Genomic DNA, 24,346 nt, shown 5'->3' with positions numbered 1-24,346 from the left:
TAAATTTGATCATTTTGAATTAGAAACACAAGTAATTCAAACTACCAGTAATGCTGAAGTCATTTGGCAGCTAAATTCTGAGTATACTTTGACACTGTAATGGTGGTGGGTCTATTTTTTTTCCTTGGTACAAGACTACTTTTATATTCATCCTGATGCAGGGTTTGTTCTTTTCAAGCAAATGATTATGGAAAACCAAAAATTCTACGTTTTTGTTGGCTGTATAGTAAATGTGATAGTATAGTCTTTCTTGCGAACCAAGGCATCTAAGTGCAAACTCCATATATAAATACAGTTACTGAGATATTATGGGACTCCAGAGAACTTGAAGCTATGCTGACTGACGGATGCGTTTGTTACAGACACACTATACATGTACAGTAAAGCTTCCCAGATATGTCTTTTTGAAGGCAAATCTTTGAAGGTGCAAAATCCTAAGGCTGATTGCCAAAATCCACAACTCCAGGGCAATCTCACCGTGGAATCTGAGATCGGTGTGTTTGGTAGTACCAGGTCTCTATGGGTAGGTATCCTGAGAAGTGCTCAGTTAGAGCAGTGAATGATGGAAGAACAGGGATCTGTAAATCCTCCCAAGTGTGCTTGAACACTTATCCTAGAAAAACATACTCTGAAATTCTGGAGCCTTTCTGCAAAGCAGAAGACTTCTCTAAGGTCTGCTGAGCTTATATGGTGGAACTACTCTGAACAACGTTGGGTTTTATCTTCGCAGGGCCTTAAAATATGCCAATTTTATTCTGTCACGTTCATCGGGAGAATCAGGAAAAGGCTAGGAAAAATTGTGTATTTTTTAAAAAAGGAGAAGTCATCCAGAGATCAGGGCAGCATTATCTGTATCACTGTACACTTCCTTTTTCTGTTTAAAAGACTGGACACAGCTTGACTTTATTATCTAAGGAGACTTTTGGGCAATACCAAAACACAACCTGACATGACGGAAGAGGAGAAGACAAGCAGTGACAAGAATGTCTAATAGGTGCATTGTTACAGGTAAGAAAGAGGTGTGGAGGCCAAGCATTGTCTGTTATTAATATGTCAAAGCAGCAATATTATCCCATGGTGACAGTTCATGTCAGATCTACTGATTCAGCAGCAAGAAAGACGACATCTCAGGAAAGAGGAGGGGACATCACTAGCCCTAAGACAAGTACTATGGAGAAACTGCTAAGAAGAAATAGCCAAATACAAGGAGTAGATGTAAAAGCAAGAGCCTCTAAATAGTCAGGTTTGGAACAAGTTAATTGCCCAAAGCTTTCATTATGTCCCTGGGAGGAAATAAGCATCTCCAAGGCAATAATACTATCATCTGCAAATGGTCCAGTCTTCCCATTGACTGAAAAGGGAGCCATGGAGAACTAGACTGAATTAAAACAGATGTTTAACTTCCAGGTGCCTTTATTTAGCTGAAATAATTCCACCGAGTGCAGATCTCACTGTTTAGAGCTGGATAATCTTTGCTATATTCTATTTCTCTTTGTTCCAACTGTGTCTTTTTCTGTCTCTTCATACCACCTAGATTTCAGACCTGCCTCTTATACTCTCACCTACCCATTCCCCATCAACCTGTTTTTATCATTTATTGCCACTTGAAAGGAAATTATCAACATTATGCAGCTTTTCCACCTCATTAATCAAGGACTTAAATTGAAAAGTTGAAGGTGAGACTTCCAAGCATTTGTTGCATTGTTTATAACCAGATACTGGAGCAGTAAAAAAAGAAATAACAGCATGCATATTTTGAAACAGGCTGAGACAATAGAAACATATCTCATTAAACACCCTGTGGTTTTAATGGGATAAAATAGAAATAAATTCAGGGCAAGAATTCACACAGACCACATGAGGCCCTAGGAATGACAGACAACATGGAGATGTTTTGCATACTACTATGAAGTATTACACATGCAATCTGATCAACACAAACATCTGACTGAAGTCGTTTGTCTGATGCAAGAAAGGAACAAAAATAGATCAGATAAAATAAATCTGGATTAAAAAATAGAATGTATGTGCTAATTATATTTTCTTTTAGAAGTAAACATTTCTGAACATTGATGGAAAAAAATTCTTTCTTCTAAAATAAACCCTACATATTGCAAAAATAAATTTTATCCAAGCCAACAAAATGGACAGAAGTTAAATGCTTCTTACTGAAGAACAAAATACACAGAAATAAAAGAATAACTTTCTTAGAAAAACACCACCTTTAATTACCTTGAAAGACTTGAGTAATTGAGTAATATACTCAATCCTACATACGACCAATCTGTAGATTTTTGTATATGTAGATACACCAGTACATATACACTGATAAGAATGCTGTTTATTTTACGTATTTATCTACAGATTTAGATGTTGGAGCTGTATTTCCAGTTTTAAAATCTTTGGATATTCAACATTGAAATGCCTTTTAAAGAAATGGGGACCTGCATCTCTGTTCATAAAGTAAGACTCAATTTGCACACTCACACTTTGCAACTTGAAGCAGGGCAGCAGCCCAACACTATTTTGAATGTCTTTTGTCCCTTTGGATAAAGCCTTGGGTTCAACACAATATCTTTTTGTGCAAAATGGCAGGTAAAAAAAATCTGGATCTATACTGATTCATCTCATTATCAATCTACCTGAATCTGTGATTTTACTCTTAAGGAACACGTTTCTCATTCCCATGCAAATGAAACAAACAGCAACAAAACAGCTGCCCTATGAAATCCATTCAAATGTGTATTAAGTTCTAAGACAAAAAAACCCTATACCTTGTCTAAATTTCTGTCTTGTACTGAATCTTGAGCAAATAAAAAAACTAAATGTATTTTCCATTAACTGCAAAATTCATGAAAATGTTATGCCTTCTCCATAACACTGTTGTTGTTGTTATAAATATAATTATGGTTAAAGCATCACTAGAAATAATATCAAGACCTGTCAAAATATATATCAAAGGCAGTATCCTGAATTATTTTTAGTTTTAAAAAGATTTGTGGATCTCTTGCTGATTTTATCCTTACCTTTCCCACAAAAGGTTGGTTGCTCTTTGCTATTTTTGTTCTTTACCATTAAGTGATGGGAAGCAAGAGGTTCTTCAGGGTCAACTTCTGCATGCCAACTTCAACAACAACCTTTTAGTATGTTTCTTGGAGAACATATTTTCACTGGACTGTAAAACTACTTAACTGACAAACTTTGCTCCACCATGCAACATAGTTTTCCACAGATAGAACAAGAAGTGAGACAAGCTGCTAATGATCTAAACTCTTTGAAGAAAAGGAAAGTCATTCCAGGAAATTCAGTGAGCACTGATAAGGCTTGAAATACCTCTTCTGTTTTACACCTAGGCTGATGAATTAATCTCTGCTGAAGATATGTGAAGGTAACAAGAAGAACAGAGAGGCATCCTAGCATAATTCAAAGGCTCCCAATCTTTGGGGAATATTCTGTTAATAGAATAGAGCTATTTCAAAGGAACATGGATAAAATTAGAAGCACGCTTTCTGCTTTCCCCTGCAGACAGGGAAATGGGTATTTGGGAGTCCTAGCTTTTGTCCCAGCTAGCTCACTTCCCAGGGCAGTTATAATCAAGCAAGCTGACTCTGGGAATTGCTGGTTTAAATTATCTGTAAACACAACTTAACACTGAGAAGACTTAATATCTAACCTCAATTTATTCTTTGCCTTCACTTTCTGTACAATTTAATTTAATTCCTACCCTGACAGAAGCAGTGAATATGAGTTTCGTAATGCCTCTGGAGTGCAGTGAAAAAGTAATATACAATACAGGATCATGAAGCATTCAAGCTTTTTTGCATGAACTATACTCTGTCAGAGCTGAGAGTATTCAGTGCTGATTATGTACCAGCAGTGTGTTTAATCTCGTGTTCAAGGAAATGTATAATTTCTAAGAAACAGTGATCAGCAGCAAATGCAACTGATATAGGCATGGTATGACGAATCATGGTGTTACATATATGTACTTCAATCACTATAGAATGGCAAGTGTGATGACTGTGGACAATCAGCACTGAACAGTCTCTCAAATATTTATAGTTTAGTTTCACCACCTAGTACAACAGCATCAGATTGTTCAGTTGCTTGGCTGTTTACTAAGTAAGATACACATATAAGTGGGCCAGCTATTCTCTTAAGCCAGTATCTTTAGAATGGACAGTAGCCAGTGTCCTTAGACCACACACTTTCTTTCATGACATGAATCGCAAGAAGTTTGACTTTCACAGTACTTCTGTAAGTGTGAAAAGCAAATATATGCAAATTAGCAGTTACATTTTTTTGAGCAGTCTTTTGAACTTCCTTTGCAAAATGTTCTGAAAAGAAAGTGAATTGTATTTCATTGTCCTAGAGGAAGATTAGAGGAGATTTAACATATTACATTGATCTTAACATTATTGGCCTTTTTCTTCTCCTAATTTTTCTTCTCTGTAAACAGCATTTTAGTAAGGAATAGGAATATAAGCCAAGAAAAAATGCTTAATGTCCTGGAGTGTATGCAAAAATGAATTGCAACCCTGGACTGACTATTATGTTCAACATGAGTTGGCTAGAGGCTTTACTAAAGTTAAAATTAGTCAAAGATGTTCATCCAAACCATTTCAGGTTCAAACACCCAAGTTTTCCATATCAGTGGACTGTAGACAGCGATGATGAAGTTATCATGATCTAGAGAAACATGAAAGACACTGTATTTTTTTAATGTATCATGTGCAGAAGTGTCTTATGTCATTTTAGATGTACTGAATATCCATGCCAGTCACTCCATTCATTTCCAGAAATGGTATAGGCTTCCTTTAGGGTATTTATTATAGGTGTACTGCTTTCTGACAATGTCAGACTTCAAAAATAGGCCCAGGTGCCTCTTTGTAGGCCCTTGAGTTTCTTTCTTTATGTTTATTTTTATTTAATCTCCTAATTCATAAAAGCCAAATTTGCTAAATGCATGAATTTGGAGTAACGGGCTATGGACAGGTATCTAAATATAGAGTTCAGAAATTTTGCACATTTCTGGTTCTGAACTCTGCTCTACAATAATGTTGCAGACAGAACTATAGCCAGCCAAATGAATTGGTCTATTGTCTCAGGTAGTTTCTCACAGGAATCTACAAATCTCTTAAAAAAAAAAGTGAATCCTCATTTACTGCTAGTAAATCTCTATTAAGCAGATTTACATGATGAACGGAGTATGCATAATTTTACTCATTATCCTTTAATCTCCCTGGCTTCATTGAAACTGTGGTATGTATTTAGCAAAACTGATTTATAATGCAAAACAGTTTCCTTCTTTCACAAAAACATTGTGAAGACTATAAGGAGTAAGGCTTATACCCTAACTATTATCATAGGCAGCCTTCATTTCTAAAGCAATATGTATGGGTATAGTACTGCAATCTTATAATCATTAAAGTGTTTTAACTTCTAACATCTGTATGTTCCATATTTTTGCCAGCACTTACTATATTCTCTTAGTGTTGCTAGAGTAACATAATGAAGATATTCTTATCAGGTAGTTAATAGTAAAAAATACAGTTTTCAAGCATGTACACGGCTTAGATCCACAAAGGCATACAAGAGCTCCAGGCAGAATAAATTAATGTATAGCTTGTCTATGAAACACAGAAAGGCCTTTATAGCATTGATCAAAAGCTCTCAGAAGTCTGCACAAACCAGCTTGGCATCGTATGTGCAGCTCCAGGCAAGGCTGGAGGTGGATACTTAAGAATGTAGGAACTGCTCATCCTCTTCTCTCTTATTAACAGGCATGTAAGGATTTGAACATCTCAATACCAAGGATCATGTTTGGGAGCCTGGACCCATTATGGAGTTTAGTCATTGAAATACTCTGTGATTCAATGTCTAAACTAAGTACACAGCACTGAAAGAAATTTACCATGCAAGAGACCTAAATTACCCATAAATTGCATTTTATGCTCACTTTGAGTTCCAAATACCTAGCTGAAGTCCACAGCCTGTGAATACTGAGTGTTAAGACAGCCTGGAATGGAAATGGAAACAGGAATGAGTTTCAAACACTGCATCTCAGGGCTTCAGTTAGACGTCTGCATGAGTTTGAGCTTCACCATCCTGAATATCTTCCTTTCCTGAAATGCTTAAACCAAATCCCCCAAGAGTAGTGTGAATGTTTAGCACTGGAGTGTTATGGCTGAAATTCTTACACAGGGAACAGGAAACCTGCCTTTTCTCAGCCTGAGGGAAGACTAAACCTCTGTCCCAGGAGAGTACTAGGTGAGAAATAAAGGTGTGGAGGTGAATCATTCACCAGTCTTGCTAAAAATGGGAGAAAGGGAAACTTAAGGAGAGACAAAGAGACAAAAAAACCCAACAGGTGTCTTTAGCCTCCCTACTAAAGGGCTCTACTAGGAAGGCAAAGGCATCAAAGCTAGGGTTTGCACACAAACTGAAGGTCTTTTCTGTTTTATTTATCCTCAGGCTGTATATTTGTAACATAAAAATGTGAAATATTTGAATGCTAAAGGAGCAAGCACAATGGTAGGCAATTGAAAACAAGACTGAAGTCCAAAGAGTATCCTAGGATCCTGCCAAAACCTGATTCCATCAGCAAAATATTGTGACTGCAAGAAAACATCTGATTGCACTAAATATTTGCTAATGGGGAGATAGTATTGCTGTCATCCACTAATGAAATTGCTGGTTATGAACAACTGGAGCTAGACTTGTCTTAGAGGTGCACATTGGAAGGACAAGAGGTAGTGGTTGCATATTTTGGCATAGGATAGTCCAGCCGAAACTAGGAGAAGAGCTCAACAGTGTCTACACACAGGCACAAATTACTGAGAGAGGTGGTGGAACATCTGTTCCTGGAGAAATTAAAGATTTGACTGGACAAGGACCTGACCAATCTGGTCTATCTTCGTAGTTAGCCTGTGTTGACCGGTAGTCTGGACTAAATGATCTTGAGTGGTCATTAAGTGCACTATCCTTCTCGCTGACTGAAGTTGTGTTCCAGGTTTGTTTGGGATTATTTTCCTCTTCTGCACTTTATTTGTCACTACTGGTTATGCATTGTTTCACTTGCTGTCCATATTATCCTCTATATCTGTTCCCTGGAACATGTCAAAATTTGAATTAACTGTTTCTTTTTTTTACACAACACTTTCTTGACCAAATTTAGAAGATGATGCACAGTGGACTTGCTATCACTATGATCACTTCATCGGAAGCATCGTGCTGTGCCATCAGTTTGAATGTATATTGTACTAAGAACAGATAAAACTATGGTCTCATACATACCACCAGCAGTTTGCTGACCACAAATGTTTGCATTATGCACAGTTCACAAGCATACACATTCTCTATAGATTCATATACTTCAATGGTATAATCGATTCTGACAGAAAGGACGGGGAAGGCATTGTTAGAGACCCAGTAAAGCTGCATTCCTGCTTGAGGCACTATTCCGAACAACATAATTCTGGTGAACATTCAAAGATGCCCATAAAAGAGAGAAAAACTCATCAGAATAAGTCTGCCTAAAAAATGTTCTTTTTGCTGCAGCCACTCTGAACAACTGGCAGAGAGCTTTTTAACCACTTCTGCTAAGCACCAAGTTTGGCTGGTTTACAGCTTTTTCCTGTGAAGTTTGTAGCAATTCCTGGTAAGACAAATGCCCACCATGACAATGTTTAGTATGGTCACACGTAGCCTTGAAGCTAGGGTTTAGAGCAGAACAAGTATGGCAAGTCTAGAGGGATCAATATGATCCTCACAGGAGCTGCAGTCAACGCACACAGAGGATGAAGCCAAGTCTTATTTGATTTCTCTTTTGCATCACTGTTAACACACTCAGAGGCCATAGCAACTGGATGGGGAATTTGATGATGGAAAATACTGTTCTTCCTCACATTTTTGCACAAGAGAGAATTCTTTTTATTCCTGTCCTTTTTAAAGTGTCAATGTATTCTTAACTATAGGAAACAGGCCTATGTTTCTGTAGCACAAAGCACCCTGCATCCTTGGGAGAACTGAACAAACAGCTAATAAGAAGAACAAAATAAATTTTCCTTAAAAGTAGCAGGTCTTTCCTTATTTGTTTAAATGCAAGGACAGGAGATTCTGACCTGCATTTAAATATTGTTCCAGAATTGCTTCTTAAAGCTATAACATTTGCATGGTTATCATAGAATCATAGAATAGTTTGGGTTGGAAGGGACCTTAAAGATCATCTAGTTCCAACCCCCTGCAATGGGCAGGGACATGTCCCACTAGACCAGGCTGCTCAAGTTATACTGACTTATGGGCACATACTGTAACACTACTTGTGTAATCATTTAATCACATAATAGTCAAAATTAAGGCAGAAATATCCTTGAGAGACTTTTTAAATGTAAATCAATAGTCTCCATGGAAATGTGTCCCAATACAGGTTTTCTCCTCTGAGCCTCCTACTCTAGTGACACTTTTAATATCTGCTAATTATGCACAATCACCCCCCTAGTATATAGTAGCAGGCAAATGCTAATTATTGTTTGATCATTGGAGAGCTTGGACCATTATGGACAATCTTAAAACTTCTTAAGTTCTATGAAATACACCCATGCTGTCATTCCTTTCAATGAGAAACCTGAAAAGTGGAGCTCCCCTTCCTCTCTTCATTTTAAGGGAAGTAGGTATAAAAATGCAGATTACATGCAGAGCTATCTGAATTAAGAGAAAGTTGAAGAATTCTATTGTTTAAATAGTTTTGACATGCTGTAGCTGCTCCAGGTTAACCTTTGCTTTGGAAAAAGGGTTTACTTGGTCACATTCCCAGTTTCAGAGAACAACTATAACCCTAGAGCCACATTAGCTTTGTCTCAGATGTCAACATTTTTCCTGTACATCCAGAAAATGAAAAGTTATATCTATGTGCCTCAGATTGAGACTCCCTTGTGTAATTCCAGAGGGCTACATTTACCCTTTCTAAGGACACTGCATAATTGTATAGTTTGAAGAGATGACATGACAGACTAAACCGTGGCCTGGACTCTAACTGTAGCTTATTGATGAGGACTTAATAAAAATATTTAGCTTATTAATAGCTTACTAGACCGCTGTTTGTATGTGTGTGATTATCAAAACAGCACATTACAGTTGAAATTCATTCCTTTAAAAAATACAAATAAACCCCCCAAAACAGACATATTCATCACACGCTATAAGATGTGTGTCTGTCTTCTTCAGCGACAGAGGGAGCCTAGATCTCTAGCCCGAGATTATGACAGGCGCATCTGGGGCCTAAGGCACTGCAGCAATCAAAGTCTGAAAGCTGAACCCAGAAAACATGAAACTAGAACTACAGGAAACCACTAGTTAAGAAACACTAGAGATCAGTATCTAAAATACATCAGTTTAGACGCATGAGATTTTGGAAGGCACAATTTCTACACAAATCACAAATCTACAATTTCATTGTAGATTATCCACAAGCTATCTCACCACGTGGTATCTGACTTTATACACGCTCATGGATATTTGTTTATGCAAGCAACCTACTTGACTCGACCTGTACTGCTCACAGAAGAAGGGCTCGTTCAGCACAGGCAGTACTGGCATAACCTGACCATATGAGTCTATACTCTAAATATTAATGCTGCTTTTAGAAATGCTAGTCATCTTGACAGTCATAATTCTCAGGGTTAATAGCTCCTTCAAACAAGTGACTCAGGGTTACTCTAAATCCTTTCCTAAGAAAATAACAATGTCAGAGGTTGAGGGCAACAGAGGTTCTTCCTCTTCCCACTGCATATTTTCTGGAGAGAAATTGATCATAAAAATTTTAGAACTGCCTTTAAGTGAAACTAGTCCTTATCCTTCTCAAATTGTGCCTTTTTCTCTGAGTTCTAATTTCTTTCTTTAAAAAGCTAGGTTAATGATAAAACCCATTTTGGCATGTCAAAGTCTATGTGTTAGCTATGCATTTATTCTTAGCGTTCTTCCACCTCAGGATACTTAGAGAGCTGGATAGATACTGACCACCTGCTATTTTGGAAGGCTGAACAGAAAAGCCACTAGTATCTCCTCTGGGCATGGGTCAGTGCAGAAGAGCCCCATGCTCCTCCCCAGCATTGAAAAACTTATTTCTAAGGAAGTAATGTATCAAACTAATGAACTTTATATTGGTTGCCTATTTCTTCATGCTACAGAACTGAGAAAATTTGTTTTGATATTTAAAAATTAATCTCACCCACTAAAATTAGTTTGACTTGTCTGTGGGAAATGTCATTCTAAGCAGTCTGCCAGATTGATTAATTCCTTGGCAATAGTGTTAGTTATTGCGGGGTTTTTTAATGTTAGTAGCATTATTGACCCAGCAAAGGACAATGTACCTTATGCTGAAGGCTGGCGGTGAGGACTGTGTTATGATGTGCGATTATCTCAGAAAGCAGCCCATCTGTGGAAGTTAGATCCTCCTCAGAGGTTCCCAAGAAGTAAGCGTATGCAGGGTTTTCAGTTATGCATGCTTGTTCACTTACGTGAAAGACAAATGTAGACCTGCCTTCTGCTTCCTGCAACGTTCAATTGAGCCGCATATAAAGGAAAAAGCCACTGACTCATTTGTCTCTGGAATATCAGGCACTGCCAATTAGTGTATTATAAATTCAATACTGCATTGTAAAATATAAATAATCAATGATGCCAAAAGCCTTGACAGCTTGGTTGCTTTAAAAAAAAAAAGTGAAGTGTATGGGAAAGTTGCAAAAGTGAAGACAAACTTAATGAGAAACTCTGAGAGAGGTAACAGTATCAAAACCTCACCAAAACATTTCAGAGAAGTTTGTACAAGAAGTTGTCTACGTGATGACAATTTAAATGAAGATATCAAATCTAAATTCTTGCAATTAAGGCAACTAAGTCCCTTCTACAATTTCATTTAAATCAAGAACACATACATTTGGCCTGACCTGGTCCAATTTGTGTTGGTTCTGAAAATAAAAAACAGGGGAGAGACCACAGCATACCAAGAGAGATACCATCTAGCAGGGGAGACATGCAAAGGTAGGGAGGACCTAGGATAGTCCAATTCAATACGATAAAGCAACCACATATGAAGACATATAAAGGCGGTATGACCCACAATAAGTAGGTGTTCAGTAATCCCAGACTGAAATTTTTATTTTAAACTATCAGGACAGAGTGGGACACTTTTTCCTCATTTAAAAAATGCTAGGGGATTTTCTTATTCCTTCCGATATGTAATATTTTGTTTGAAGTTGAGTGACAAGTTCTTATCAGTAGTTTTGCACAGAAAAACATACTCTGCGTGCACTTTTTAATGCACTTGAAAATGCTGGTCAACACTTTGTAACAGGTGGGTCTGTCATATCAGAAAGAAGCACACTTTAGGTTAACTAAGGTTAGTGAAAACACACTAAAAATAACACTGTGCCTCACTCTAATGCATGAAAAATAATTATTGTGGCAACAAGATCATTTTTTAAAAACAGACTAATGCAGAAAGAAAAACGGACACTTAGAAGAACCAGAACAACTTCTGTCTTGGAGAAAACAGATATTAAAAAGAATATAAATATATACATTTTTGGGAACTGCTTAATCACAGGAATGAACTCCCAATATCTTTTGTTTTCCCTGACTGGATTTTTGGATTTTTAAACTCTTCCCAAGTTGTCTACCACTCTTGCTAGTTATTGAAGGAGGTGGACCATTCGCCTGTTTTGATAGGTCAGCAACTCACGGCAGAACTTTCTACTGTATCTTTCTGTCTCAGGAACGCTTGGCAAAACCACAGAGGTCAAAACATTTTTCACTGTATTTTCTTTAGTAATACATTTACCCAGGACCCACGGTAATATCATCCACTCGACGATGGTTGGTGGCGGTCCCTGCATGCTCAAGTCTGACCTGTCAATGTGCTGAGAGGCAAGCAACAGCAGGAACAGAAAAGTCAAGTAGGATGCAGTATGGCAGATAAACTTGATAAATGGCTTTCTGATGAACAGCCCTAATGGGCTTTTGGGAGCTATCAGGTAGCACACAGAGAAGACCGGGAAAAGGAGTCCTATTACAACGCATGTCAACATCTTCACAGCCCAGTGTCGCCTTCTCCATCCGGGGAACTCATCATACCAGCGGGATGCGAGCAGCTGCTGGCAGTTGGGCTGAGCAACAAACTACAGAGAGAAAAAGAAAGGAAGACCGTTAGTTCCTTGTTACCTCTGTAAAGTTATTTCCATGCTACGTATGTCACAATAAGCAATTTTTGAATAGAGATTAAAAAAATGTAAAATTCCACAGCCTGCGTGAGCCCACTCATACTCATAATACCAGCAAGGCAGGTCTGGGTCATCATGCCATTCCTTCATCACAAAAGAAAAAATACGAAACCATCAAAATTCACATTTCACAGTTACGTTTGATTCTCTGTAGGCTGAGTACACAAGTGGCCAACAGATTGTAAAACTGATGTGACACTTAAAAAGAAGTTCACAAATATTTCCATTATTCAACCAGAAACATTTGAACAGAATTCACATAACCTGAGGTGTAAGTCACTATGAAAATGGAAAGCACAACTGAGATCTGTGAACAGTGAAACTGAATTCCACAGCCATGAACAAACTGTTCTCATTATGCTCCCTGCTAATTCTCTAAATATCAGTCTTACATTCTTTTACACTGACAAATCTCTTACAGATATGTTACATAATGCTTGCACAATATGAACTAAGCAGGAGCATTCCACAGTGCTTCATTAATCCGTGTCAGGATATACTCCTATCCTATAAAATATTTTACAGTCTGTCTGTTCTCCATGTTGTGATTTCAGTTTTCAAAATATGATCTTTAAAATTTAATTTCGCCAGAAAACCCCTAAACCCAGTAAATAATTCATATTTTTCAGATAGATTTTCAAAGAATCTTTAAGTATATTCCAGGGTTTCAATTCATACTTTTATTTGACCACTAGTTCCTATTTTCCCAAATGCTTTCTTTTATAAAGCAGACAGCATAGCAGCATGCTAGACTTGACATAAGAGATACAGTAGGAAGATATTAATCAGAGAGCATCAGTTGTTGCATTTCATTAAAAAAAACCCCAAAACAACAGAAAGAAACAAACCAAACATTTTTGTTATACACATCTACATATATACAAATTGGATTAAGTCATTAGCTGAATCCTTAATACAGCTATGCAGAAACTTTATCTTATTAAATAATAAAATTGACAATTTACACCAAATAATTTCAAATTTTAATTCCAGTCAAATGCACCTAGCTTTGGATTTTACATTACTTCGATAATACTTGTAACCAAGTTCTTTTGGGAAGGAATAATAGGTAACTTCTCAAACAGTTCCTGAAACCACTGGGATTACTACTGGGAGAAGATGTTACTTACCCTGGAATGAAATGACAGTAAGCACACATCTTTCTAGACATCTGGATCTTGTCAGAAAAGTTAACCTGAGCCAAATTCAAACCTGGTGTATTTTAATGAAATGCCAGGGTCCTTAGTAGAGACATATTTGCCTACCAAACACCAGTGGTGAAGCTGTCCCTAACTGCTGTGAAAGACAAGAAAATTTACTCATATCATAAGTATCTTGAAAATAGTCTTAAAGAAGAGTAACAAAATGTTCTCTTCCATTAGGAAATATTCATTTGCAAGGTTTCAGAGTGTTTGTTTCAAAATACAAATGCCTAGAATAATACAAGATGTAATAGTGCAGATGGTTTCTGAGCTATGCTTTTGCCCAGTTTTTAATGGCAATCTCCCTAAAAACTTTTTCCCCTCAGTTTGCTTGGGTAAGTACAGATTAGTGCTTTGCTTGACTAGTTAAAAAGAATGACTCGTAGACTAGTTCCCAAGTAATTTCCTTTTTTTCCCCCAGGATTGTGCCAGATCAGTGTTTGTTTATCCTCCTTCATAGTATCTTCCCATTGCATATCCTCTCACCTAGAAGAAATCAGTTTCTATGTTTTTCCTGCATCCACTTTCTCTACACTTTTGGGACACCTTCATTGTGTTGGTTACACAGGTAAAGGAAAAAATTCCAGTGGCCAGCAAAGGCTGGTGGTAGGCATGGGGTGCCTATTCCCTGCCAAGCACAGCTAAAAATCAATGTATTTCCCTTGGTGTAATGTGGAGTAAATTAAGTAAAAGGATAATTTTTTTCCAATGTTCCCCAAGTATTGGGCTGCCCTGGGGCTGGAGAAGACCAGAACTGATGTAGAGGTACCTCATCCTATGAGGTGTTCGCTGACTGCACCCTATGGAGGGTGCTCCCTAGTGGGTGGGCAGTAGCTGTTTAGTTATAGTCCTTAGATTAATTAATATGTAATACAATACAGAAAGCATTTCTGAGCAGGCTTGGAAAATTGTTGTCTACTAATACCCATATTACATTTCACCCTGTGGTGACTGTATTGCTAAGGTGTTAAGGACAAGGATTGATTTTTCAAGCACAGAAAGTTTTTCCATAAGTGCACAATTTTTGTAAACTGCAATTTTTTAAAGAAATTAGCTCTCATACTCTTCTCCAAATTATGAGTGATATGACAGGTTTAGCAGTGGTCAGATCCTCTGACTATAGGAGAAAACTGACATAGTCTATACATTTTATGTGGCTAGAGTTAGGGGGAGCACCATCAGTAATGTACTTTAAATGGCATACTAGACATAAAACACACAGGAAGTAGCTAATAGTGAAATACTAATATGAAATACTATGTCAACATTTTAAGACCTGCACGTATAGGGAAGCAGTTCTAGTAATGCAGGCAAAGGTCTGTAACAGAAACCAGAACACAGTGTCTACAGATGATATATTGCATTTCTGAGAGATCCAGATATCTAGTTTCATGCTGTCATTTTTATCTAAGAACAATGTTGGCAAGCTAAGTTAACAATGTGTTGAAGCAACAAAAAAAATTGCCTCTTCACAGCAGCCTTTTCTTTATGGTTCTGAGCCCCACTGGCCATATAAAATATACTATGAAGGAGTCAAGTGTCTTTTTCAGACAAATGCAAAATTACCCTAAATCTATTGGTGATGCTACTTTTATAGTTATGCTTTTCTACTTCACTTAAGAAGGAATTGCATGATATTAAAAATGTCCAAATTAATTTTCAAAAATTTGACTACTTGCTCCATTTTTGTCATCGAGAAAGTCTCATCATATATGCTGTGAATATGTTCCACAGTGACACCTATGTTCATTACATTAGCTGAATCAGGGAAGTTCTTGAATGGAGCACAGTCAGGGTACTCTGATGGCAAGAAAAGTGCACTCAGTGGTCAACTCAACAGACTTGTTCCTCAGCTGCCTAGAAAGGAGGGTCTTGTTACTGCATTTCCTTCTGGTCCTGTGGACCCATTTCCTCCAGAGAAGATGAGGGGTAGATGTTGTGTACACACACCTTGTCCCCACGTATAATAGGTATTTAAGCACATACAGGAACTGGGGGCAGGGCAACCTTTTTAGGACCCACAGTGTAAATTCTGCTTGCATAGGCTGTGTCAGACATTACTCATAGTTCACAGATGGTTCTACAGGTCAAGTAAGTTTACCTGTGATTAATACAGTTTATTACTGGCCCTGAAGGCTTATTACACTTGACTTTTAGATTTATCCACAAAAAAGCCATTACCTACAGAGAAAAGGTCTTTGTGGCAAAATTCTCTGAGCAAATGAGTTTTATACTCACATATGAACTTTTCTGTTAGAAAGGAACAGTAAAAGTGGATCAAAAAAAGATATGTTCGAAGCCATAAGACACTGTCTGTATAAATGGATGAGATTGCATCTAGGATGACCACATAGTAAAGCTAACTAGTCATACAAGTCCTCTGTTGAACTGCAAGCTAAAAAAGAATATTCTTCAATATTTTACACAAAACTTTTACGACTAGCAGAAATAGAAATACTCTTGCCAATTCGGCATTTCCTATGCCAAAATATATTCATTGTAGTATATTTTTTCTTCCTTAATTGGAGGTATTACATTCTGAGGTACTCAAAGTATCTTTTGTACTTTCAGTATTATGTTGTGTGGTATTTGACTTCGACATTGTCTCCAAATAATTACCAATCAGCAAGTTAATATTTTCACATTAAAATGGCTTCAAATAGCTTCTAGCAATTTGTAATTATGTGAGGGCTATTGCTGTAATGATTATACCTGGTTGCTCATCTTTAGCTCCTTCACAGTCTGCCAATCTGAAAATGTTTTGGTATTCATCCCCTTAGTTGTCATGCTGAGAATTGGCTCTTCCCTGAGACTGTGGAATTCAGAAATTAGTCACAGCGCCATCAAAAATCATCTGGTATAATTAACAGCAGAGCCTGATTCTAGTGATATCCAAGCATATACAGAGCCCAGAATTTCATTTTCACAGCTGATTAAATCTGATCTTTAGGTTTGCTATAATACACATCCTTCACTCAATGGAAATGAAGAAATAACACAAATGATACTATAGCTCTGCCAGGGGAGATTTAGGCTGGACATTAGGAAAAAATTCTTCACAGAAAGGGTCATTGGGCACTGGAAAAGGCTGCCCAGGGAGGTGGTTGATTCACCTTCCCTGGAGGTGTTTAAGGCGTGGGTGGACGAGGTGCTAAGGGGCATGGTTTAGTGTTTGATAGGAATGGTTGGACTCGATGATCCGGTGGGTCTCTTCCAACCTAGTTATACTATGATTCTATGATTAACTATATATTCTCTACAAAGAAGTAATACTTTTACAAAAATAATTGTTTATCTACATTTTTTTTATAAATAATGTATCGTCGGAATAAGTCAAGTCAGTTCTTTACTGTAGAACAATATTATCTTTTTATTTCCTTGAATTAGAAAAATATGTAAAGATATTTTTAAAAACACACTTATAATAGAATCCTCATTTTTACACTTCCAAGCAGCCTAACAAAATCTGAGGTCCAAATGACATCCTCTTTCTGAGAGCAGTAGGTGGCTTAATGTATTTTGTATACAAAAAGCATGTGATTTGTCATCAACAAATGAAAGCTGCCAAAGGGAAGTGGTTTCCTATCAGACATATGTAAAACTGAGTTATGTTGTAACACAAAATAACTACCCCTATATCACTCTCTAACAGATGAATGTTAAAGATCTTTTCTGGGAGAGGCAGCGAAAAAAAGATGGTTATCATGAAGTTTCTTAGTAATAATTTTAAAGTCATGGCCAGATCCTCTACTGTGCTCCCCTGTATTGCCATTACAGGCAAGCTGGTAGGAGATGTCAGCTTTGAGATCTACTACTTTGTCTTACATATTCCAATGATGGTGCTCAAGTTCAACTAGAATTAAGCTGAATTACTTTTTCTTTCTCTAGAACATTTTACTTTTCATATTTTACATATTTTCACAGCTATTTAATGAAAACCTAGGCTGTACTAGTTATTTTACTTTCAAATTTAGATGTCAAAACTCTCTATCTACTGGTAGTGTAAAGTAAATTTGCCTGGCACTAACGACAGATTCAAGTCCCAATCTCATTAAGGAAGCTCCTAAATGTGGTAGTTAATTTCTCTCTCCAGAGACAACACTGCATATTTTTTGCTATATCTTTCCCCAAAGATTATATTTGTGGATTTCAGCACTTACTCCTCAAGGACTGGATCATTAAGACAAATAGCATTTAATTGCAACTTAAATGCTTTAGCATTATTGACTGGATAGCACTAAATTTCCTTTCTAAAAGCTAGGGACCATGTTCTGGACTCCTTTGGGTACAGTTGTACTGTCTAGTTTCTGCCTCGGGTCTGAAGCCCTGATTGCTCTGCCAATTACTGTGACTCTTCTTATGCCCATCCTATCTAAGTATAGTGCCAGCTGGAGCAAACTATCATTATAATCATGATTCTTGCTGGACCCAAACCACTAGGTCAACTTTCCTCCAGCTATTTCTGCAGTTTCATTATTAAGAGAACTAGTCAGCTCACCCAGGATCAGAGCACTGGAGCACACCAGACTGCACATCATCAGACCTAGATCAGGTCCTTATAGCAAAAGAAATTCAGAACATAGATGCTTTCATCATAAAATCCAAGAACAGAATACAATGCCATTTAAAAAAAAAAGTACTTATTGTATTATTTAACTTCAAGTATTAGAAGGAAGAAAACAAAAGAAAAGGAAAACATAAAAGTGAAGACTGAAATGTTTTGTTACAAGGATTCATGAACATTCCTGTACAAACAATGAAACTGCAGTTTTTAATTTTAACATTTCAAATTTCCATTTTGCTGCATAAACAGATGCAGAAGCTCTTCATTTGATTCATTGCTACTTCTCAGTAAAATGAATCAGCACAGAGAAAACTATTAAAAACCTATTAAATAAGTCAAGACTTATCTACAGTTGCAGTGATTCTGACTAGTTGCTTAGAAAAGGCAACAACAACTGAAATGGTATGCAGTTCTTAGGAATCATGTATGCATTAATAGCCTTGTTAGACTTAGTGGTAAATAAAAGTGAACCAGTTGATGGGCTTTGGAATAAGCATGTAAAATATCTCCAAATTTTAGAACTGGGGTGCTGATACAACATTTCTGATTCCCATTCTGGACAAGCATTAAACTTCCCACAATTCAAAACATTTTTGTAGGGAAAACCAATTCAAGCACTGCTGCAAGTATGTGCAGAGATAATACAATATTACTCTTCTGTTATACTGGATCCCTGTTTTTACACACCTTGCTGGTGTTATTTCCATCCATAGAAAACAAAAAAAAAAAAAAAAGACTGATATTTATATGCAAAGTCCTACGCTTGGGACAGAATAACCCTCTAACAGTACAGGTTGGAATTCACTGTCCAGGGAGTAGTGTTGCAGAAAAGATCTGGGGACACTGGTGAGCAAGAAGCTGAATAGGACTGGGCCCATGCAGGAAAAAAAGTATAGCCTGTGCCACAGTAGCTGAAGTACAGCCAGCATGTCAAGGAAGGTGATAATTCTCCTCTCTTTGGCACTTGTGAGACCACATCTGGAATTCTGTGTCCTGTTTTGTTTCCCTTACTACAACACAGATACGGACAGACTGAAGTGAGTCCAACAGAGCGCCTCCAGGGGGTTACGGGGCTGGATCCCATGATGCGTAGGGAGATAAGAAGGTAGCTGGTTGTGTTAAGCCTCAAAAAAAGAGAATTGTGTTTGGGACTCGCGACCTTACACAAATGAATGGGACAGATGCAGGCTTTTCTCAGAGGGCAATGAAAGGATCAGGATGGTCACTAACTGCATCAAGGGAAGTTCTCACTTGATCTATGGAAAATATTCTTCCCTGTGAGAATTTTAAGCACTGGCACAGGTTGTCCAGGGAAGATGCAGGATCTTCATCCCTGTAAATATTCAAAACTTGACTGGGAAAGTTCCTTATTGACCTGATTTAACTTCACTGTTAGCCTGGTTTTGAGTAGGGGAGAGGACTAGATGATCCTGAAAGATATCTTTCAACTGATTATTTTTTATGAACCCACATACTTATTGCATTAAGCCAACTAGTGTTTTTTGTGGGGCAACAAAATTCTTGGCAAGAGGCATAATAATTGTGTTTACAGGTTTGAATTTATTTATTTAGGTTCGAATAACTTTTCTAGGAATTCAAGGTATTACTAAGATCTTTTCCACAACTAGTTATTCTCTTTGAAAAGAGGCAGAGCCTTGTCTCTCACGTAATTCAAACCTATTACTGCCAAACAATACACAAAACCATTTCAGCTGTTCCAAACACTTATGCTGTAATAATCTGTGCATCATGTGTGGGGAAAAAAAGACGTAATAGTCAAAATATTTGCTTAGGTCTGTATCACTTCAATTCTATTATTTCCAAAACAGTCTTCAGATACCTCTGACATTAGTTTGCTGTCTGCACCAACAATTTCTACAACATAAACTAACTGATAACAGAACTGAAATAGTGGCTGATCATTCTTCCAGTATTCATTCTAACACTGAATAAATAAGATTATAAGCACATTTTGTTTATAATCTCAGATAATTCAAGTCCCTTTTAGGAGACTAAAATCAATATATTTTCTAAGCAACTTTATATATTAACACAAGTAGAAATAACACACACTGCTCATAGCATAAAGATTATGTAAAACACGCTATCAACTCAGACTGATACTCACTTCTATCTGTCAGCCCCAGGGGCAGTAAAAAGAAAAAAAACCCAAACCAACAAACCAACCTTTGAACCCATTAGCAATTACCAGCAGAATGTATCTTACATCCAAGCTTGTTTTCTGTCCTGTATTGGTAAGGCTTCTAAGTATTAACTGGTCAGCCAGAAGGAGTTAGGATTGAAGTTAGTTACAATCCCACTATCATATCATAAAATCACAGAATCATAGAATTGATAGGTTGGAAAAGACCTTTGAGATCATCAAGTCCAATTGCACCAGTCCGTTACTACATCATATCCCTCAGCACTTCATCTGCCCATCTTTTAAATACCTCCAGGTATGGTGACTCAATCACCCCCCTGAGCAGCCTGTTCCAGTGCTTGACAACCCTCTTGGTGAAGAATTTTTTTATAACATCTAATGTGACCTTCTCCTGGCACAACTTGAGGCCAGTCCTTCCACTCGTATCATCTATCATTCGGGAGAAGAGACCAACACCCACCTCACCACAACCTCCTTCCAGATAGTTGTAGAAAGTGGTAAGGTCTCTTCTCAGCCTCCTTTTCTCTAGGCTAAACAACCCTAGTTCCCTCAGCCACTCCTCATATGAGACTTGTTCTCTAGCCCCTTTTTTGCTCTTCTCTGGACATACTCCAGGACCTCAATGTCTTTCTTGTAGTGAGGGACCCAAAACTGAACACAGCATTTGAGATGCAGCCTCACAAGTGCCAAGTACAGGGGCAGAATCACTTCCCTGGTCCTGCTGGCCACACTGTTTCTGATACAGGCCAAGATGTTGTTGGTGTTTTTGGCCACCTGAGCACAATACTGACTCACATTCAGCCATCTGTCAACCAAATACGACAGAATCAATGAGTTCCCTCACATCCAGCTCATTGAAGTATTTTGTCTACTTCTTGTAGCTGCTGTGTAACTAAAAGAAAAAATTAAGAAAAAACAACGCAATATTTAATAATCCAGCCTTTCAAAATTCATGAGGGAGGTGCAAATATGTTGAAAGCAACCAAAGCACAGAATGCAGTGTGAGTTTAATTGGAGCAAAATTAGTTGGAAAAACTTCTGTGTAGGAAGGGTAGGAAAGATACTAGAAAAAAACAGGTTTTTCCTCTGGGCATTGCTTGCTCATCTGAGAATTTCTGCTGGCATCACTGGAGATTGCCTTGCTCTTCACTTGTGCAGTTTGTTGCAGAGGTCATGCTATTTGTTTGGGTTTTTTTTCTGTAAAACCAATGGTGATCACCTTACATTAGCAATGGGCAAATTTAGGTCTCAGTCTGTTAGCTTAAGTTTACAAGGCATCATCCTGAATCCTGATGTGAAAAATGGATATGAGTACAACTGTTCTTGACTCCAAGCTTATGCTGTTCTAGCCAAGTGACAAGAGAACCAACAATGCAGTCATGTTGAAGCCTAGGTTTTCCAGTTTCTTTAGAACTGGCTGTTTATTATGTGAAGCTTGTGTGGAACTCAAGATGCCCCCTAAATCAGTGTGAATCCAGTTTTTGGAAAGCATAACACTCATTTGAAGGCTAACTGTATACAGAATTATGGGGATGAACAAGAAATAAAAACACAGACTGATTACAAAGGCATTCAAACTAAATAAAGCAATAAACTGCATATCTTCTTCTGAAAGTTTTCTATTAACATGTCTTCATAGTTTCATTAATACTTAAGAACAGAATGTATACAGTCACTCAATCTGCTTTTCCTTCTCTTCAAACACTTTAATGTTTTTCATCTTTAAGTTCCTCTTGTTTAATTTGGCTGTGTGTTTATCTGAGAATGTTAAAGGCTGAGAAATCAGATTAATCACTCAGTTCCTGCACGAAGACTAAGCTGAAATGAGAGATCTTTGGCAGTGACATTCAGTGAGCATTACTCTGAGACGAATTTGCAGGAGAAATGCATGTGAGTGTAGCAGATGCTTCAATTATGTTCAGTGTGGCCTTCATGAACCTTCCTTCTAGCCTTCAGAGATGATGTTTTTCATTTTTTTCATTATCTTTACAATTCACCTTTCTTCCCAGATTTGCCTTAAATGAGTTCAGAGGCATTGCTCTTGAATGGCCAGCTGACAGCCACCATGTGCAGCTTCTGTGGTTTAAATATAGAACATGAAATATTGGAAAGAGCAGGGAGTATAATTGCTTGCTCAAGAGCCTTTCTCTCCAAAAGCTCCTTGACACTTAAGAACAGGCTGTGGTTGAAAAAAGAAAAAAGACCTTCTCTTGTGAACAGATATAAGAAATGCTGTGCTTTCCCATAATGGTAATATACCTACAATAGCTGTTAATGAAATTCTGTGTACTCAGCATCCAGCAGCCTGATGAGATAATGACAGTCCTTGGGTAGCTCTTTCCCCTCATGAAGCTCTGCCATTTGCGGCAAAACATTAGAGTTTGATATCTCAAACAAAAACCTGGAGCAACTCCTACTGTTTTCATAAAGAGAGTTGTCTGAATAATGCCAGTTTCTTTCACGGCGAAGAACCACAGTGATGAAGGAACCAATAAAGAGCTTACTTTAGTGTTTTACATACACACCACTTTTAGGGATTTTCAGGCTACAACTACACTGAAGAAATCAGTGACCGAATTTGAGCACTGGATCCCAGTCATCCCTGTTGCCTATTTGGTCTATTTTGACCTCTCCAGCCAGCTTTACATAAGGCAAATCTACAACTTGCTCTTGATCTTAGGGTAAGGCTATGGTCTGCTTTCATTTAGTAGTACTGACAATGTCTTAAAGACACTGCAGAACATTTTACTGATTTACAACTTATGTTCATGTGTTAGACTGATGTTTCTAAAACTCCTTACATGCTCCTAGAAACTGTATAACTTGATATATTTTTGTTTCCACAGCTATTTCTTATGGTGATGGCTTAGAACACATTGGCTTATAGTACCAGGTAAGGGAATGTCTTTTATTTTAAAATGTGGAGGAAAACGACTATCTGCAAAAATCTAGAGGTGGAAGATGTATACGTGGAGTGGTAAAAGCAAAGACCATGTTTCAGTTCCTGAAAGTTTGAGGCCACATTCTTCCTCAATGTATCAGTTTGTTTACTGACAGAAATACACTCCATAGGCTATCGCCACTGCTTGTATGACATGCATGCCCTAGCTTCTGCTCCAGCAAGTCAGAAAGGGTGCATTTCTAAGAGAGTCGCTCCTTAATACTTGTGAAAGACAGCTCACTGGTACTCTGAAGGAATATATTCTTCTGCTTTCTTTGCACTCTTCTGTGGTGTTAAGCAAATGCATCCTGATCATATCCATGAAATCACGATTCCCTAAACTGAAATTTATTTGAGAATCAGACATATGTTACAACTAAGAATGAAGAAACATTGTATAGTAAGACATAAGTAAATACAGAGAAAAAAAATCTCAAGCAAATATACAAAAGCACTGAAATTCCTACATGATGTGCAATTTAATTTTGGATTGCACGTGTTCCTTTCCCACCCCTTGCTCTTATAAATAACACACAGGTTTTAATGAAATCAGCCAGCCAGAGAACTTCTGCCCTGACCCATAGGCAGGTCAGGTGATGCCTCCTGAGCTAGCGTCAAGTTCAGTATCTATGTTTTTCCACAATATCCAGGCTGAAGCTGTAAAGGTCTCATGTCAATACCAACATATACTGCAAAGAGGGAGCCAATACCTCTTCTTTACCAAACATCCCTCTCAAATTTACTACTGAAATATCCCTTTTCTGAGATGATGGTATTCCTCTCTGTTCCTTACTGCTGATCACTCTGTGCCAGTCAGCTCCAACTCTGAAAGAAGCGCTCCTGATTCCAGCCTCTTTTTTTTTTTTTTACTTTTGGTGGGAGAAAGAATTTAGAATCTCCAACGGATCTGTCACAGCAAACCCTTAATTATCTAACCTTGATAGTGTACGAAGGCAGAACCTCATACCCTGTTTTTGTAAAGAAGACTTGACGGCAGACAGATCTCATTACCGCTTAGGGGAAAAGTTTTTCTTAAGTACTGAACTTACTGTATCTTTTACGAAACCCAGCTTTTCCACAGAAATTGAGCAACGATATATGCCAGAGGATTCAATGCTGAGACAATAATATTTATAGTTATATTGATAAAATATTTATATTGGCAGTGTTTTGACTATGGTCCACATAGTAGTATCA

General features: G+C 37.6%; 1 protein-coding gene across 3 annotated transcripts in view; it reads right to left on the bottom strand.

Moving 5' to 3' along the window:
* The window catches only part of TRPC4 (transient receptor potential cation channel subfamily C member 4), a 153,181-nt gene that overhangs the window by 33,852 nt on the left and 94,983 nt on the right, over positions 1 to 24,346 (bottom strand). Inside the window, exon 4 of one of the 3 annotated variants that reach the window (XM_069882008.1) lies at positions 11,840 to 12,176. In XM_069882008.1, the coding sequence (XP_069738109.1) occupies positions 11,840 to 12,176 (337 nt within the window). Of the gene's footprint in view, positions 1 to 10,800; positions 11,269 to 11,839; positions 12,177 to 24,346 lie in introns of those variants that run through there. The other 2 variants (XM_069882016.1, XM_069882022.1) reach the window with 2 other exon arrangements.

This window comes from Phaenicophaeus curvirostris, chromosome 1 (assembly GCF_032191515.1).
Source record: "Phaenicophaeus curvirostris isolate KB17595 chromosome 1, BPBGC_Pcur_1.0, whole genome shotgun sequence".
Classification (NCBI taxonomy): Eukaryota; Metazoa; Chordata; class Aves; order Cuculiformes; family Cuculidae; genus Phaenicophaeus; species Phaenicophaeus curvirostris.
Note: the sequence above shows the minus strand (reverse complement) of the source record. Positions and strands in the feature narration are given on the sequence as shown.